At 37.9% G+C, this 15,327-nt stretch overlaps 1 protein-coding gene across 2 annotated transcripts in view; it reads right to left on the bottom strand.

Annotated features, from left to right (window-relative positions):
- HSD17B4 (hydroxysteroid 17-beta dehydrogenase 4) overlaps window positions 1-15,327 on the bottom strand; it is a 120,330-nt gene that overhangs the window by 53,665 nt on the left and 51,338 nt on the right. For both annotated transcript variants that reach the window (XM_077817366.1, XM_077817367.1), the window contains 3 exons: window positions 13,445-13,516; window positions 11,657-11,760; window positions 4,777-4,842 (listed from right to left, as the gene is read on the bottom strand). In XM_077817366.1, the coding sequence (XP_077673492.1) occupies window positions 4,777-4,842; window positions 11,657-11,760; window positions 13,445-13,516 (242 nt within the window). The remainder of the gene's footprint in view (window positions 1-4,776; window positions 4,843-11,656; window positions 11,761-13,444; window positions 13,517-15,327) is intronic.

Below are 15,327 nucleotides of genomic sequence, written 5' to 3'. Positions count from 1 at the left end.
GTTAAGCCATGGTGGCTCTTTTTTAGTTCTTTTACTGTGTTTTTTAATTTGGGGTATACATTTAAGTTGGACCTCTATTATGGTGTCTTTGAAAAGTGTCCATGCAGCTTGCAGGGATTTCACTCTAGTCACTGTACCTTTTAATTTCTGTTTAACTAACCGCCTCATTTTTGCATCGTTCCCCTTTCTGAAATTAAATGCAACAGTGTTGGGCTGCTGAGGTGTTCTGCCCTCCACAGGAATGTTAAATGTTGTTATATTATGGTCACTATTTCCAAGCGGTCCTGTTATAGTTCCCTCTTGAGCCAGATCCTGTGTTCCACTCAGGACTAGATTGAGAGTTGCCTCTCCCCTTGTGGGTTCCTGTACCAGCTGCTCCAAGAAGCAGTCATTTAAAGTATCGAGAAATTGTGTCTCTGCATTTTGTCCTGAGGTGAAATGTACCCAGTCAATATGGGGATAATTAAAATTCCCCACTATTATTGAGTTTTTTATTTTGATAGCCATACACAGCCACCACCAAAATCCAGGAGAATTCCATGGACAGAGAGAGCACCCACAGAATATTCATAGCCAAAACCCCTCCTGGGGAACTACAGAGCTCATGTCCAATGTATCTAATACTACTATTACAAAGAGAAAAGAATTCTGCAGCTGATTGATATAATATCAGATATTTTACTGAAGATATACAAGTGATTATTTGACACCACACAGTACTTCAACCTCTGCTTGTAGTTGGGTAGGTGTCTCATTTAAATGTGCACCATTAATGACGGTGGAGGAAAAGAAAACAAGTGGCATATAAAGGAGAGAGAAAATTACAACTGTTGAAGATGTGTTCTTGAAAAATCTTTCCCATTTTTATTATTGACCAGCCTCACCTCCAGCATTGTAAATTCGGAACATTATATCCACTACCGAAGTTAATTAAAAGCTCATTTCACTCCAACTTTGTTTTCCCAGGAAAAAAAGAATCATAGATCATATCTGAAGCAGACACACGACACACATGGGGGGGTTACAAACACCTTCTTATTGCGTTACTTAGAAAGCTATGAAGAGCAGCATCTGACCAAGTCCATTTTTCTGCATAATTTTCTACTCATTGCTATTTATTTTGTGTAAGTCCCTCACCAATGAAAGATGTTTCTAAGAAGCTAAAAATATGTTTTGGAGAAGGGTAAAAAGGCGCAAGTCTAACAAGATGTCTATCACAGGTTGCATATTTTAATTGCCTGATTAATCATTTAGTGGAATCTATTTCCATTCACTGATTTAAAATATCAGCTTGACAACTGACAGGACAAGAGTAACTAGATGATACTGCAAGCTCTATAACTACATTAAGTGTCCCCTATGGGGCTGAAATTGAATGATTCATCTCTTGTTAAACTACTAATAGTCAAACACTTTTTGCACTTTTTTGATCTCTGTCAAAAATTCCATTTTATTTGAAGATTTACAGCAGTGAATGCAGTAAACCATTGCTCAGATTACAGATTGAGGAGCCCAGAAAACTGCTACGGCACGTGCATGTTTGTACATATTAATATAATAGGACAGACAGAAAAATACTGATACAAAAGCAATGAGCTCTTTGTGGTATGGTCCCACTGTATAGGGTGTTGTAGGGTTCCATTCTGTCATCCATTCTGTTCAATATGCACACAAAGAGAAAGAGTAAGATGATGGCTGGAGCAGCATTAGCACTCTAACCGCACTCAGTTCCAAGGTTCTCTTTCCCTGGTCTGGAGAGCAAAGTAGCATTTTATCTGCATCTGCATATAGGTAAAAGTTGCAACCTCTCTCCATCTTGTGCAGGGACAGGATTTTATATTTGTACAATAAGAATTGATGTAAACTTTGAATTAATTCTACCAGCCACCTTTTTGAATAACAGAATGACCATCTGAGACTGGGATCTTGTTTCCTATATGCATTGTAAACTTCCCTCTAACCATTTCTTTGGTTTAAGTCTTAGTGAGTAAAAGACAGGATCTTGTATTGTGTCTATGTTAATTAGATTAAAGGAATGTTAAAGGCCTGAGCCACAATGTAAACAGTTTTGACCACAAGATTTACTGAAGTTTAATTTACAATGTATTCTGCTGAATATAAAATACTGCTGTCTTCTCTGCAAGAGATTGTTTGTGTGAATGAGGAATGCAGCCATCATGAAAAGATAAGGTGTGAAAGCCATCACAAATATCCAGATGGTCAAGAAAAAGTGAGAGACTTGGAAACACCAGGAGACAATCAGAAAACATCCATTGTATCCGATGCTAAACATGTTAACAGCATTGACAGCCTCAGAGGTGAGTCAACCACGCCCGAAGGCAAGACAACAAATATACAATAACCATCAAATGATAACATTTGGAAAATCCCAAGATTACCACCACTTAAGGACTAATGATTACAGGATGACATTGCAAAATGCATGAACTCAAATGGGAATTTACAAGTATAAAGCTGGGGTGTTTTGCCATGAAACTCTGGGTTTAGTCCTGCCAAAACCTCGGAGCATTGGATCGCAACCGACAGAGCCCAGCTCCCCACTCGTGTTCAATCTGACTGGCCATTAGATTGACTTGAGCTACAACAGACTGGTAACTATAAAAACATCAACTGGCAGGACTGTGTGCATGATGTGTATGTGTGTGTGACTGAAAAGCATATGCTAACTGTTGTATTTTGAATAAATATGGCGTATTTGCTTTCTCTCTTATAAAAGATCCCGTGTGCTTTGTATAGTGTAACACTTAGACATGGACTTTGCCAAAGTTATTTGTCTCTTTGTTGTCTAGAGAACAACCCTTGAAGTCTTCTCAATGTTCAATACTGAGTAGTTACCAATTTAGGACCTAATGCAACTCCCACTGAAGATATTCAGAGTCTATTGACTTCAATAAAAGTTCAAATGGGTCCTTGTGAGAGATGTGCATCTGTTCTGTAATAATTTATTAAAACTGTATATCAACTCAGTTATTATTATGTTTACTGTATGACTATACTAGGCTAAATCAGCAAGCTTATTGGGAAACAAATGGGAAAGCCAAACAATGACTTCAACACACACCTGAGGGCTATTACAGGACAATGGGAGAGCCACTGGCCCTGAAGAGACTGACTCAACTTAATACTGGGCCCACCAAGCTGGTTGTTGATTGGCAGAACCAAAACATCTGGGAACTGAGAAGAAAAAGGAACTCTGCTGGATAAAAAGCAACACACTCAGTCTAGGGGAAAGGATGTTGTTATCTGGGAGCTGGACCAACTGTCACACTGGCTGGGGATTTCTGAAGAAGCTAGGCCTGCCTGGATCACCATCACAAGATGGTGGGCATATATGTCAGACAGACATGTATGAACTATTTATTGTTCTCAAATCCTTTTTTCTCTTATGTCATCTTTTGTTCCTACTGTTTCGGTGAAACCATGCTTTGATTTATGAAGGCTGTTGGGTGACTCTATTCACCACTAGTCATAGACTCCTGACAGGGAATACCACAGGTGCCAAACTAAGTCAGACAGTTTGGGTAAGCATGGTTGAGACACAGGGCACTATAGCTCAGGGCCCAGTCTAGGAATGGGAAAATAAAGGTATTCCACCCCAGAAGAGGTAAGGACATGAGGTCTGACGCCTGAGGGAGTGAATTCAGAAACCAGAAACCAGAAGCATCTAGCCCTACAATTGTGACAGTTCTCACTTAACAGGACCCATTACCAGAGTGCTGAATGCCACATCAATTCTTGGAAAATGGAGCTGGCTTGCAGTTGCCTTCTGAGCGTACTTCAAGGTGTTTATATTAAGCCATACATAGTTTGAATCCTAACTTGCAGAAAATGCCTCCCACCCTTGGCTCCAGCATGATGGCTGAGTAGCAAGATCAGCTGGGGTCTTTTTGCTAACAGTCCCTAACATTAAACATTTAGAAAAAAACAGGTAAAATTTTCAAACGCATTGAAGCCACTTAAGAGCTTGCTCCCATTTTCAAAAACTAACATAAGCACTTAGGAGCCAGCGTTCTATTGATAGTCAATGGAACTTCGGCTCCAAAAGGGACTAAAAGTACTTAGACACTTTTGATAATTTCACCCAAAGCTCTCTTGATGGACTGCTGGTAGCTTCTGAATTTGTTTTATTAACTGTTGACCTTAAAAAAATGATGTAAGACTCATCTATTTATTCAGGCTTTTGCTGTGGGGGAAGTGATTGTACTTGAAGAATTAAAAGTGTGGATCTTGGCAGAGGGAAGTGGAACTGGACTGACATTTGTCAGCATGTAAGGCTCACTGTTTTTGTTTTTAATTTCTACATATGCAACCAGAGGTTAAAATGAGTGTATGTTTTATAAAACATTAATAACATTTTGACTGCGTCACTCAGCACCGCTGTGTTCTGAACCACCGTTACTTTGTTCCATATCTTGTCATGCACGGGCACTGGTACAAGTTTTCAAAAGTTCCTATTCTAATTAAAATTATTTTTCACAAATGCAACATGACATGCTAATCATTTTAGCCTCCTTCCCATTATATAGCATTTTTACATTAGAAAAACCTGATAAGATTATAAGGCTTACAAAAGGAAAGAACATCATACATAAAAGTTTAAATACAACAGTTATGATATTCCAAAGCAGAACACTTAATAAACTTTATTTTAGTGAAAATAGAGAATTTATTAAAAATAAGGAGGACGGGGCTAGGAGATTTCCCCAAGTAAATCTGATAAAGAAACTTTCCTTCCTTAAAAAAGTAAAACTTTACCTGATCAACTGTAGTGACATCAGAAAGTACAGCATCAGGTGTTCTATTAGGTGGGTTCACTGTTACCTGAATGGAAAAATGGAACAATATTTAAATGCAAAAGAATCACTCTCCTTTACCCACCCTAAAACCATAATCAGACATGTTTAAAGAGAACTCAAAACAATGATTTCCCAGGGGTGGGGGTTAAAACGTGTTTAAGGATAAGGAGAAAAAATTTCCAACAAGCTCAAAAAAGTTTGCATCAAGATTCTCTTTAAACATACAACAGCAATACATTTTTGCCACAAATTTGTCACTGCAAAACAACACTGCTCTTTTAACATTGTACATTCCAGGGTCTTGCATCATTTTACGAAAGCCAATAAGAATAACTGACAATCACTCCATTAGGACAAACATCTGCTCTAACAACAATTTTAAGGCAACACACAGCAAGCTATAAAGTGATTATTGATCCTGAAGCATTAAATCTGGTTTACACTCATACAGCAGACCATTTTAAAGACATTTCTTCCAAACTAAATTAAAAAAAAATAAAGCTCAAGAAAGAAGGTTACTAGTTTCTCTACAAACTAACACTTTCCCCGGTTTGTTCCAACTTTGAAACCTATCAAAACCAAGGTTAATATTTTGGACCATAAATTGAATCCAAACCAAAAAAAAAAAAAAAAAGTATTTAAATACTGCCTTATAACAAAAGCTTAACCAACATTTGAAAAAGTATGCTATATGAATGACTCTGGACCTTATCTTAGTCTTTCAAAGCCTCTGACCTTTTATTCTTTATCCTCCCAATTACAAGCTGCATTTTGAACCCTATCACTTGAAACAAGCTTTGGTTTTTTGATTATATAAACTGTAAACTCAACATGACAGTCTGTCAGACTCCATCTTAAACGGCTGATCTGTATGGAGCAAAAATATAGCAACCAGTTGAAAACTATTCAAGCAGCTGAAATTTATTCTTGAAAACCCACAAAAAGAAAGTATTCACAATGGTAGATATAATTTCTGATTTTTACCAACAGCAAGTCAGTTCTACAGTATATCATTGCACTAAAGAGAATGAATGCTAGTTTAACCCATTAGATGGTATGAAGTTACCTGCTCACTTTCCACAGCAGATATCCTAATTAGTGCTAGCTTGTATATATTATCCCAGGAAGGAATGGGAGATACACTGAATTAAAGTGTTGACACAGTAGCACAGTATGCAATGTTTTGCCTTGCTTCGATTCAGAAGCCTAGATAAGAAAGTGAGACTCCCACCGCTAGGCTAATGGGGAATTCATTGGCAAACACTGGTGAAACATTTGGTGTGGGAACGAGCAAGACATATTTATTTACCATTGTAAGAAGCACTATGGCTGGATGGATTCTGGCCTTGATCCTAAATCTGCTCATCCCCCAACAGAAGCAGAATTAAAAGAAAATGCTTTAATAAAAATTGCAAAATACTGAAAATCACATTTGAAGTTTGATCTGATGTTCAAATGCTAGTAATACTAGCTACAGTGCACTGAGCCTGTACAGGAAGCAATTAAGACAGAGGATTCTTTGCCACCAAAACATCTACAAAATCTCAAACAGCAAAGAGTCTGTGCTATGGACATTGCTCTCCTCTCCCATGAACTGATTCAAGCGCTCCTTCACCCCTAAGGAAGAAACAGTGTGATTATGCAGGGGGAAATTCCTCCAATTCATATAGAGCTTTCCACTCCCATGGAAGAGCAAGATCTTGGACTTAACTTCTGTACTCCCTTCTGTTTGAGTTTAGGCTGGCACTAATCCCTAAGGATCTGGGTGTGCTAGAAGAACTTCTCCTGGCTAAAGACTAGGTAGCCTAACAATATTAGAACTATTAGTTTCTAACTGAATAAATAGTAATGTTACCACCTAGCACTTACATGGTCCTCATCTGTAGACCTCAAAGTGCTTTACAGGAGCTCAGCATCTTCCCAGTTTCACATATGGGGAAACTGAAGCTCAGGGATTAAAGTGACTTGTTTAAAATCACCGGCAGGCTAGTGGCAGAGCCGGGACTATAACACAGGTCTCCTAACTCCCAGCCAATTGTGCTGTCCACTAGGCTACATAGAATAAGTGTTATTTACTTGCTTTCAGACCTGAGAGGAAAGAGATAAGGCAGAGGACAGTTTTGGGTAATTGCTTTTCTGTCCCAAGAGCTGGCTTCTCTTTCTGTTAATGTGTACATAGGGTCAATGCAGGGTTTGTGAGGTGCCATGGGATTAAGTATTTTCAGTATGCTGGTAACACATATATTGCATGAGCCATAGCAAGAGGCTGAGTGTAGGGTAGTGACTGGGGCATGGATGAGAGCTAGCTGTTTGAGACTGTTAACAGGTCAGTAGGGGCAACTGGAGGAAATGGCAAAGATCATCTCAGCCCCATCTGACAGAGGAAACACCTTAGCTGCGTGTCAGAAGAGTTCAAAATTCAGGGGTCTTATATTCCCAGCTGCTGCTAAACAATCATATAGCAATGAACAGAGTGACTTTCCTCAGTCTGTGTCTGCACAAAAGTTTGTGATCCCATTTCTCGGGCACAGGCCTTACTAGAATCATCCACACCTTTGCCACTTCAGAACACGACAATGGAGCTACTTCTTAAATTAACTCAGAAACTGAAGATGGCACAGGAAGGGGTGGCCACTTGATAAACACAGTGAATTTTGCTATGAATACTTGATAGCACTGCTCCAGAATTTGCATGGCCTGTCTGTGGATTTCCATCTGGAGGTAAAGATACTAGTTCTGTCTTATTAAGCCTTAACTGGCTTGAGATCTGCAAAAGACCTCACCACTCCGACCATTCAACACTGCTTTAGATGAAAGGAGGTGCTCAAGCTCCAGCTCCTTTAATACATGGCAGAAGGAGCTGCTCGCAATGTGTTCTGTATGAAGACCCCTAACTTAGAAATTCACTACCATCTCTGGTCTGAAACTGCCTGAAATTTGTGGGCAACCTAAGGGATACACTGTCAAGCCCTTCTATTTGGACAGGGCTAATGTCTAGGGAGATTAAGTTGTAGATTTTAATTTGGGAGGGATTCATATTTTTTAGGAACTGAAGTGGGGAAGTATATGATTTGGGACTAGATTCTTGTGTGTCGAGAAAGGCTGTTTGATTTACTATTCTTGTTTGTGTCTCAACATAAAAATACAATAGAAATAACTATCACTGGAGTACCTAGAATCTGGAATAGGCATTCTTTTCATGTTTTATATATGTTAAAAATTGAATCAAATCACTTATCACACTCTAGGTCTAAGCATATACCACACATTACAATCAAAAACTCTGTGCTAGATATTATAATACTGATTTTAGAGTACTGAGGTACAGCGATTGAAAGACTTGACAAAAATTACAGTAAATCCAGAGGCAGAGTTTAGAACAGAACTCATGAGTCAGTCTCTCAGTACTCTGCTATAATCCTGCACATCCTACCTTTATATCTAGATCACCAATAGCTGGAGACTACGTTTAACATTATTGCGTTACCAGACATTTTCCTACAATTTTCATATTTGGCAACTCCCCGATATCTTGTAGGACATGGTGTTTGTAGCAAATACATAGCCCTATAAGGAATTAGATAAAAAATTAAAAACCATCCAGGCAATCCAAGTTATATTCTATCCTCATCTGGATTTCCCTGTATGTTAAAAAGCCTCAAGGAGAAAGGATTTATTTCTTCGTTTAGTGAAACTAAGGACAACAATTTATTAATTTGTTGCGATGTATGAGGATCACATACAGACAAGACTACATCAGTGTGACATTAACAAAGAAAAATTTTCTCAATGTTAACATAAGAAAACTAAATACCACCACTACTTCCTAAACGACTATCAGTACTATATGATTTTAGTCGATAATTTTTGTCCCAGAAGGTTTTCAATTTATTATCTCATTTCTAATGGGCCTGTGTGTTTGTTATAAGTCCCATGTTATACAAAAGAGTCCACGAATGTTGAGCTGGGCCACTAATACCACCACTACTGATTTTAGTAACAGCTCTTTTGGGTGCTGTGTTTATACAGATAGTCTCATTGAAATCAGCTTTATGATGATAAAGTGTTCTGTTAAATTTGTCAAGCAGACGTTGAAGAGTTGTGCCCCTATGTAAAACAAGAGTGATTCATCAATTTTCTCTTTATAAGCATATGATATATTTGGAGAAAGCCTCACTCCAGATCTTCTGTGGTTGGGTATACCTCAAGATTTGAGGTTAAGAAATCTGAACACAGTGGATAGAGATTTAAGTGCACATCTAAAAACAAAAAGCTTTTTTTACCTGGTCAATTTACGTCTTTGAAGTTGAACTAATATCTCAGAAAGCAGTCCACATGGGACTATGGATGTACAAGCATAGGCGCTCCATCACAAACTGAAAATAAATTATCTTATATGGTGCTGTGCCTACAACATGACAAAGCCCACAAGATTATTATGTATTATTACTTGTCTTACAGTACTGCCTAAAGGCCCCGATCTGGAGAAGAGTCCTATTGTGCTAACTGTCCTCCTTACCATTTCCTATTTACATGCCGTGTTTCTCCTCTCATTTAGGTGAATAGCTGCTTTATGCATTTGGGCTTGCATTTAGGGCACATATACAATAAACCTCACTATGCCATTATATGTCACTTGCCAACTACCGCCCAAGATGCTAGAGTTTCACTCTAGATAATAATCCAGGGAGTGAGTAGAGAAAGCCAATATTATTTCTTTCTTTTTCTGCTTCTGCTTCTGAAATCACACACACATAACTGCATCATTTTAGAAACAGAGCTACATCTAGAGGTTTTTTCCATGAACAGCATGTTCCACAAGCCATTTTAAACAGGAGGAACACCACTTGTTTGAAAGCTCCTCAGCTGGGAATTTCATTTTTCACTAAACATGCACACATTAAAAACATTCAGAATATAATTACATAAGAAATCACGTACTGTGGGGCAAAGATCATATGAAGTCAAGATTACATTAATCAAAATCAACATTTATTGTTTTGTATTCTCCCTGCCCACAACTGATTCTGTGTGCATGCACTGAGGTGCAAAACTACACTGAAGGCCATTAAAGTCTAGATTTTTGTCATTACAATTACAAGAAGAAAGATTCAAAATACTTCCTTTAACTGAAAGAATTTGTGAAGTATATGGTACCAAGTATACACTAAAGGAATAAATCTGTAAAGTCTTAAGCACATGAGTAACAATGGGACTACTCCTATGGGGGTAGTTAATTGTGTGGTATTACCATCTGCATTCAAAAAATGGCTCAATTTTTTTCCTGTAGTAAATAAAAGCATTTGAAAGTGGAACATAGGTATATATTCAAGTGATAGGATGATAAAATGACAAAGCATAAATTTTGCACAGGACATAAAACAACCAGGACCCCCCTGATTCAAGGAGATTCTGTTTAAACCAACAATAAAGGAAAGAACAGTGAAAAAGCCTCTGGAGGCATCTAAATCTCTGTGCTACTTGTAAAAAGAGAAAAAATCAGTAGCCAGAAATCCTGCTCTTCAAGCTGGTCTACAGGAGAGGTTGAGCTCTCAGAATCTAATACAAAGAGACTAAAAAAAAAAAAAAGATCTTCACACAGGATTGACTTTAGATGTTCTGCAAGGCTTTTGCTGCCCTAGATATTAATACAGAGACTTCAGAAATTTCCAAAGAGTTGACAGATCAAAAGGAAAGTACGTAAACAAATAAACATTTTCCTTCAGCTTCTAGCAAAGAACTCTGCACCCCTCCTTCTAGTTAGGGAGAATGTAATCAAGTCACATGGGGGCAACCAAACAAAAGATGTGAGGCAATCACAAAAGTGCTACACAATGTTTAAATTAAGATCGGCTGACACCAGAGGTTCTCAAACTGAGGGGCTGTGGAATGTAATCTGGGGGTGGGTGTGAGAAGCTTTAGGGAAAAAAAATCCACTGCGCACATTTTACTCACAGCAATGAATAATTAGCAAAACTGATTCCTTCAGACAGATCAGTAGGGGGGCATCTACTTAAATTATGGACAAATCACACGTTTTTTTGTGGGTTGGTCAAGGCATAAAGAGCAAACTTTGCAGATGTGTTCATACAGTTGCATATTCCATGCCACCCTTACTTCTGCATTGCTGCTGGCAACAGCGCTGTCTTCAGAGCTAGGCACCCAGCCAGCAGCCACCACTGTCCAGCCACTCAACTCTGAAAGTAGTGCAGAGGTAAGTGTGACAATACTGTGACCCCCTATAATAGGCTTGTGACCCCCCCCCTTATGAGTGGGACCCCAAGGTGAGAAACGTTGTGCACTTTCGTATAATTTTACCCTATATACTTAAATGGCTCTGTTTGAATCAATGCCTTACTGTTTTCAATATTTAGTGAGAGTTGCATGTTGATTTATGATTACTGGTGTATGAACTTGTGTGGCGGGGGGCAGGGGAGCATAAACTACTACAGACATAAAGAAGGGGGGCACAATCAAATAAGTTTGAGACCCACTGACCTACATCATACTCTGAGGTCCACATAACTGTTGCCAGCTTGGCTAGTGAACAGATGATTCCCTCAGAAGATGACCTGCAGCCTAAGTTCATAGACCTCAAAGTAAAGATCAGCTTAGATTGCAACTATGAAACAGCTTCTCCCACTCTAATCAGCCACCTCAGCCTGTTCTGCTCAGGCAATTCCGTCCTGGAAGACTGTTCAGAATCTGCTTGTGTCTGTCTTCTGCTGTGTCATTCCCAAGCTAACTGATCATCCCTAATCAATATACTAATTATTTTTCTTATATTATATTCAGTGAAAGACAATAGTTATTTCATTTGAAATACATTTAAAATTTACCTTCGCCTTTTCTGATGTTCGTTTTCCACCAAATCCTCCAGCTCCAACAATAAACAGAGAGAATTGATTATAGCACAACAGATCCTTTCCACAGTAGGTATGAACTGGAAGACAATATAAAATGAGAGGTTATATTCTCTTTTTTGAATACTGCTAACACTGACCCCTCTCAGAGCCAATGGATACTGAATAGCTTTGTTTTATATATGCTGATATTCATCTTCACAAGTTAGGGGACAATGTCCTCACTTTTGAATAGCACTGTCATAAATAATTTCCTAACAAGTGAAGATTAATGTCCTGTTTAAAACTATGCTATTACAGATGCTCTTTACACAAAAGTATTAAAATGAAAAAACGAGCTATCAAAATACTGATGACATACCAAGTGCTAAAAAAATGGTTGACAACACACAAAGTGCTAAAATTAATGTTTATTTCAACATTTCACACATCATTAGCCATTTATTTAAATACTATAGAACTATGCCATAAAAAGTGATTTATTAGAAGCCATTAACAATCCCTGGTGCAAAAACACATTCACAACCTCATACACAACAAAGCAGCACTAATATTGTATGTGGAAAAAGCAGCCCCAAAGGAAGATTTAATTTAAGGTCACTTGGTTTTCTTTTTGTTAAAGTCACTTTTGATTTTGTTGAACTTGAAGTATTTATAGTTACTGAGGTGAAACAGAAATCTCTCTATTTCAAATTTATTATCACTTATTATTTCATTAGGACACAGACAGGCATTCATACTTAAACTTATTGCCAGTAGTGCACCACATCCACTTATACTGGGCGCCTAGTTTCTCCCATAAGCAGCTAACCTTTAATGACCTACACCAGAACCTTTAGGTCTGTTACAGAAATAGACAGACTGGTTTGGATAAACTTCTAATGGGCCCAAACCTTGGCTTTTCAATTGTTCCTATGTGGAAGTAAAGAAAAACTAGAAAGATTAAGTTGGAGAGCAGTTAGCTTTTCGCCAGACTGAGCCATTAACTGGTAAGAAACAGGAAGGGCAGAGCTCAGGAGTTAGTAGTATTATATAGGAGGTTTTGAGGAAACAGTAGGGAAAAATTTTAAAGGGTTCATGGCGAAATCTAAACAGTACACTACCTCAAAAAATTTGGTGGTTCATTCCCTATTAGTCTCATTCTAAAACTTGAACAGTCATGTTATACCATAACCATGTCACTAGAAATCAAGACCCATATATTTTGCAAAAGAAAAATACAAGTTATGGACTCCTTGGGCCCACTAAATTAATGCAAAAACAGAAAAAAAAATTAAAAAAAGAGAATAAAAACATTTCAGGACATATAACTTAAAGGATGTCCTTTCATAAAATTCAAGTTGACAGTCAATTTAATTAGATGTTGGGTTTCACACACACACACACACACACACACACACACACACAGCTTTTTAAGAGAAACAGTTCAAGCTAACCAACTTCAGATAATACTATGTATTAGAAGTAATAGCTTTGTTCTGTTTGTGTATTCAGCACCGTCTCTCTGCTCAGGAACACTACTGAATCTTCTGTCAACGTTCTCTCAAAAAGGATATTCTTAATTTCAGTACCCTATCTATTCCAAAGAACAGGACAACATGCATGTGATTGCGAATTAGAACATTTCTCAGCAGTCACTGGACCACGTGGCACAGACCCTAAGAATTTAAACTGATTTTAGGCTCAGAGTTATTGTTAGCATAGGTTAAATTTTGAGACTGTCCGCTTTGATTGTCTCTCTTTAATAAATTACAATATGGTTACCATCTAAGAGAATAAGTGCTCCTGAGCCTTTGTCAAGGATATCAGCAATAGTTGATTCTGAAGTTAGCAGTCCTGAAAGAGAGAGAATAGGAAAACACATATCTTGTAATACGAAGGTCTGAAATTACAATACAACATGAATTTTGCAGGAGTATTTTAGCAAAGCTCATGACAAATATTCCCAGCTTTGCAATCTACACAAGCCAAGTTTTAGAACATATACATTATAAGTAATTTATTTGTAATACATTAATACAACGCAGGTGAGGTTTTTATTTAAAATGTTCATTCACAGTTAACAGTAAACAGATATATGTTTAGACCCCAATCCTGTAACTGACTCCTGTGTCCACTCAGAGCCCCACAGTCTGAGAGGCATCTGCCTGGATGGAGACAGTTGCCAGATTGAGGCTTTAAGGCTTACTTAAATGGCGAGTTAGCTTGTGGCAAACTAGGATGTGAACCTACAATGTACTAATTTGCCATATAAACCATGCTACCACGCACTAAAAGTTCCATAGTGCACTCTGACATATTTCTATTTCAAGCAGCAATACATCAAAGTGCACTAAGAAACTTTTAGTGCGCAGTAACAGAGTCCACATGGCAAAGCTAGCACACGGTACATTCACATCCTGCCTTCCTGTGCACTAACTCATCATGTAGACAAGCCATAAGTGTCTACCAGAAGTTAAGGTGCCATCATGTCTGGAATATTTATGAACCTCTCAAGGTTGAGACTGGCTCATTAATTTCACAACAATAACTGTGTGACTGTTGAAGCTTATTCATATGTCTTTTCCCAGTAGAACCCTTAGACACATCCTGCCAAAAACAAGAGATCTGGCTAGGTGTGCCAAGGAAGAGAAACAGGCATATACTGCAAAGGACTATTGTGAGGCTTACTATGCCCCATTGAAAACCATGCTTTGGTCTAAAAATATTTCACCTCTTATTTTTAACAATAAAGGTTAAAATTATAATTGATAGAGAGAAACAATTTAACTGCTTTTTTCTATTTTTCTTCTTGATGCATTTTGTGTAAAGTTAATTAAATTGTTTCCCCATATTACGAATACTTTTCTTTCCTCTGAGTTTCACACATAAACAGAACGGGAGGGAAAACAAATTATGTTTTGTGAAAGATAAGAACATTTAATTATAAAACCACAGAAACTGGCAGGTCACTGAGGAGCAAAAATAGCACCTGAAACCACTGCCAACACCTGTTTCGAAATGAAATAGGTTGCAAGTTGATTGACTGACCTTTAAGGCAAAGCATGCTGATGAAGCACATATAGATTGTAGGTGCCATATAAGTGCAAAATATAGTGGATCAAAAGTAGATACTTCTGAATACACACAAAATATACTGTTTCTCTCAGCCCCTACAGCAGGTCCACTTCCCAAAAGCAACTATTTACAAAACTTGAAAAATTAATGGCTCTCTATAGTCTTAAAGTTTTGTACTTCATATTAAATCTCCCACTACTTCTCTTTAATTTGCAAAGAGTCTTCTCCTAGAGAATGTCGACAAGTTGTATCACATATATTAATTATTTGGTGCAGAAAACGCAGAGTATTTATTTAGCCATTTCTTATGTCCTCTTTCTTTATCCAGAATGCTAACACTACACGTGGACCAATATTACCTATCATATTCCACGACAACTAGTAACGCTGAATGTCAAATAGCAGGAAAGTGTTCGGTTTGCTGTCTTCTCGTGTCACTGAATATAAAATACAATTAAAAGAGCTTCTGAATCAGCAACACCATCCTAACTATCAAGTATTACAAAAAGTTCTAGTTAAAATGTTTAGCCTTTACCAGGCTAGGGGCTTTTTTCCCCCCAGGAAACCCTTTTAACACAGTCCATTTTCAA

This window comes from Eretmochelys imbricata, chromosome 5 (genome assembly GCF_965152235.1).
Source record: "Eretmochelys imbricata isolate rEreImb1 chromosome 5, rEreImb1.hap1, whole genome shotgun sequence".
Lineage (NCBI taxonomy): Eukaryota > Metazoa > Chordata > Testudines > Cheloniidae > Eretmochelys > Eretmochelys imbricata.
This window is presented reverse-complemented; position numbering and strand designations above follow the sequence as displayed.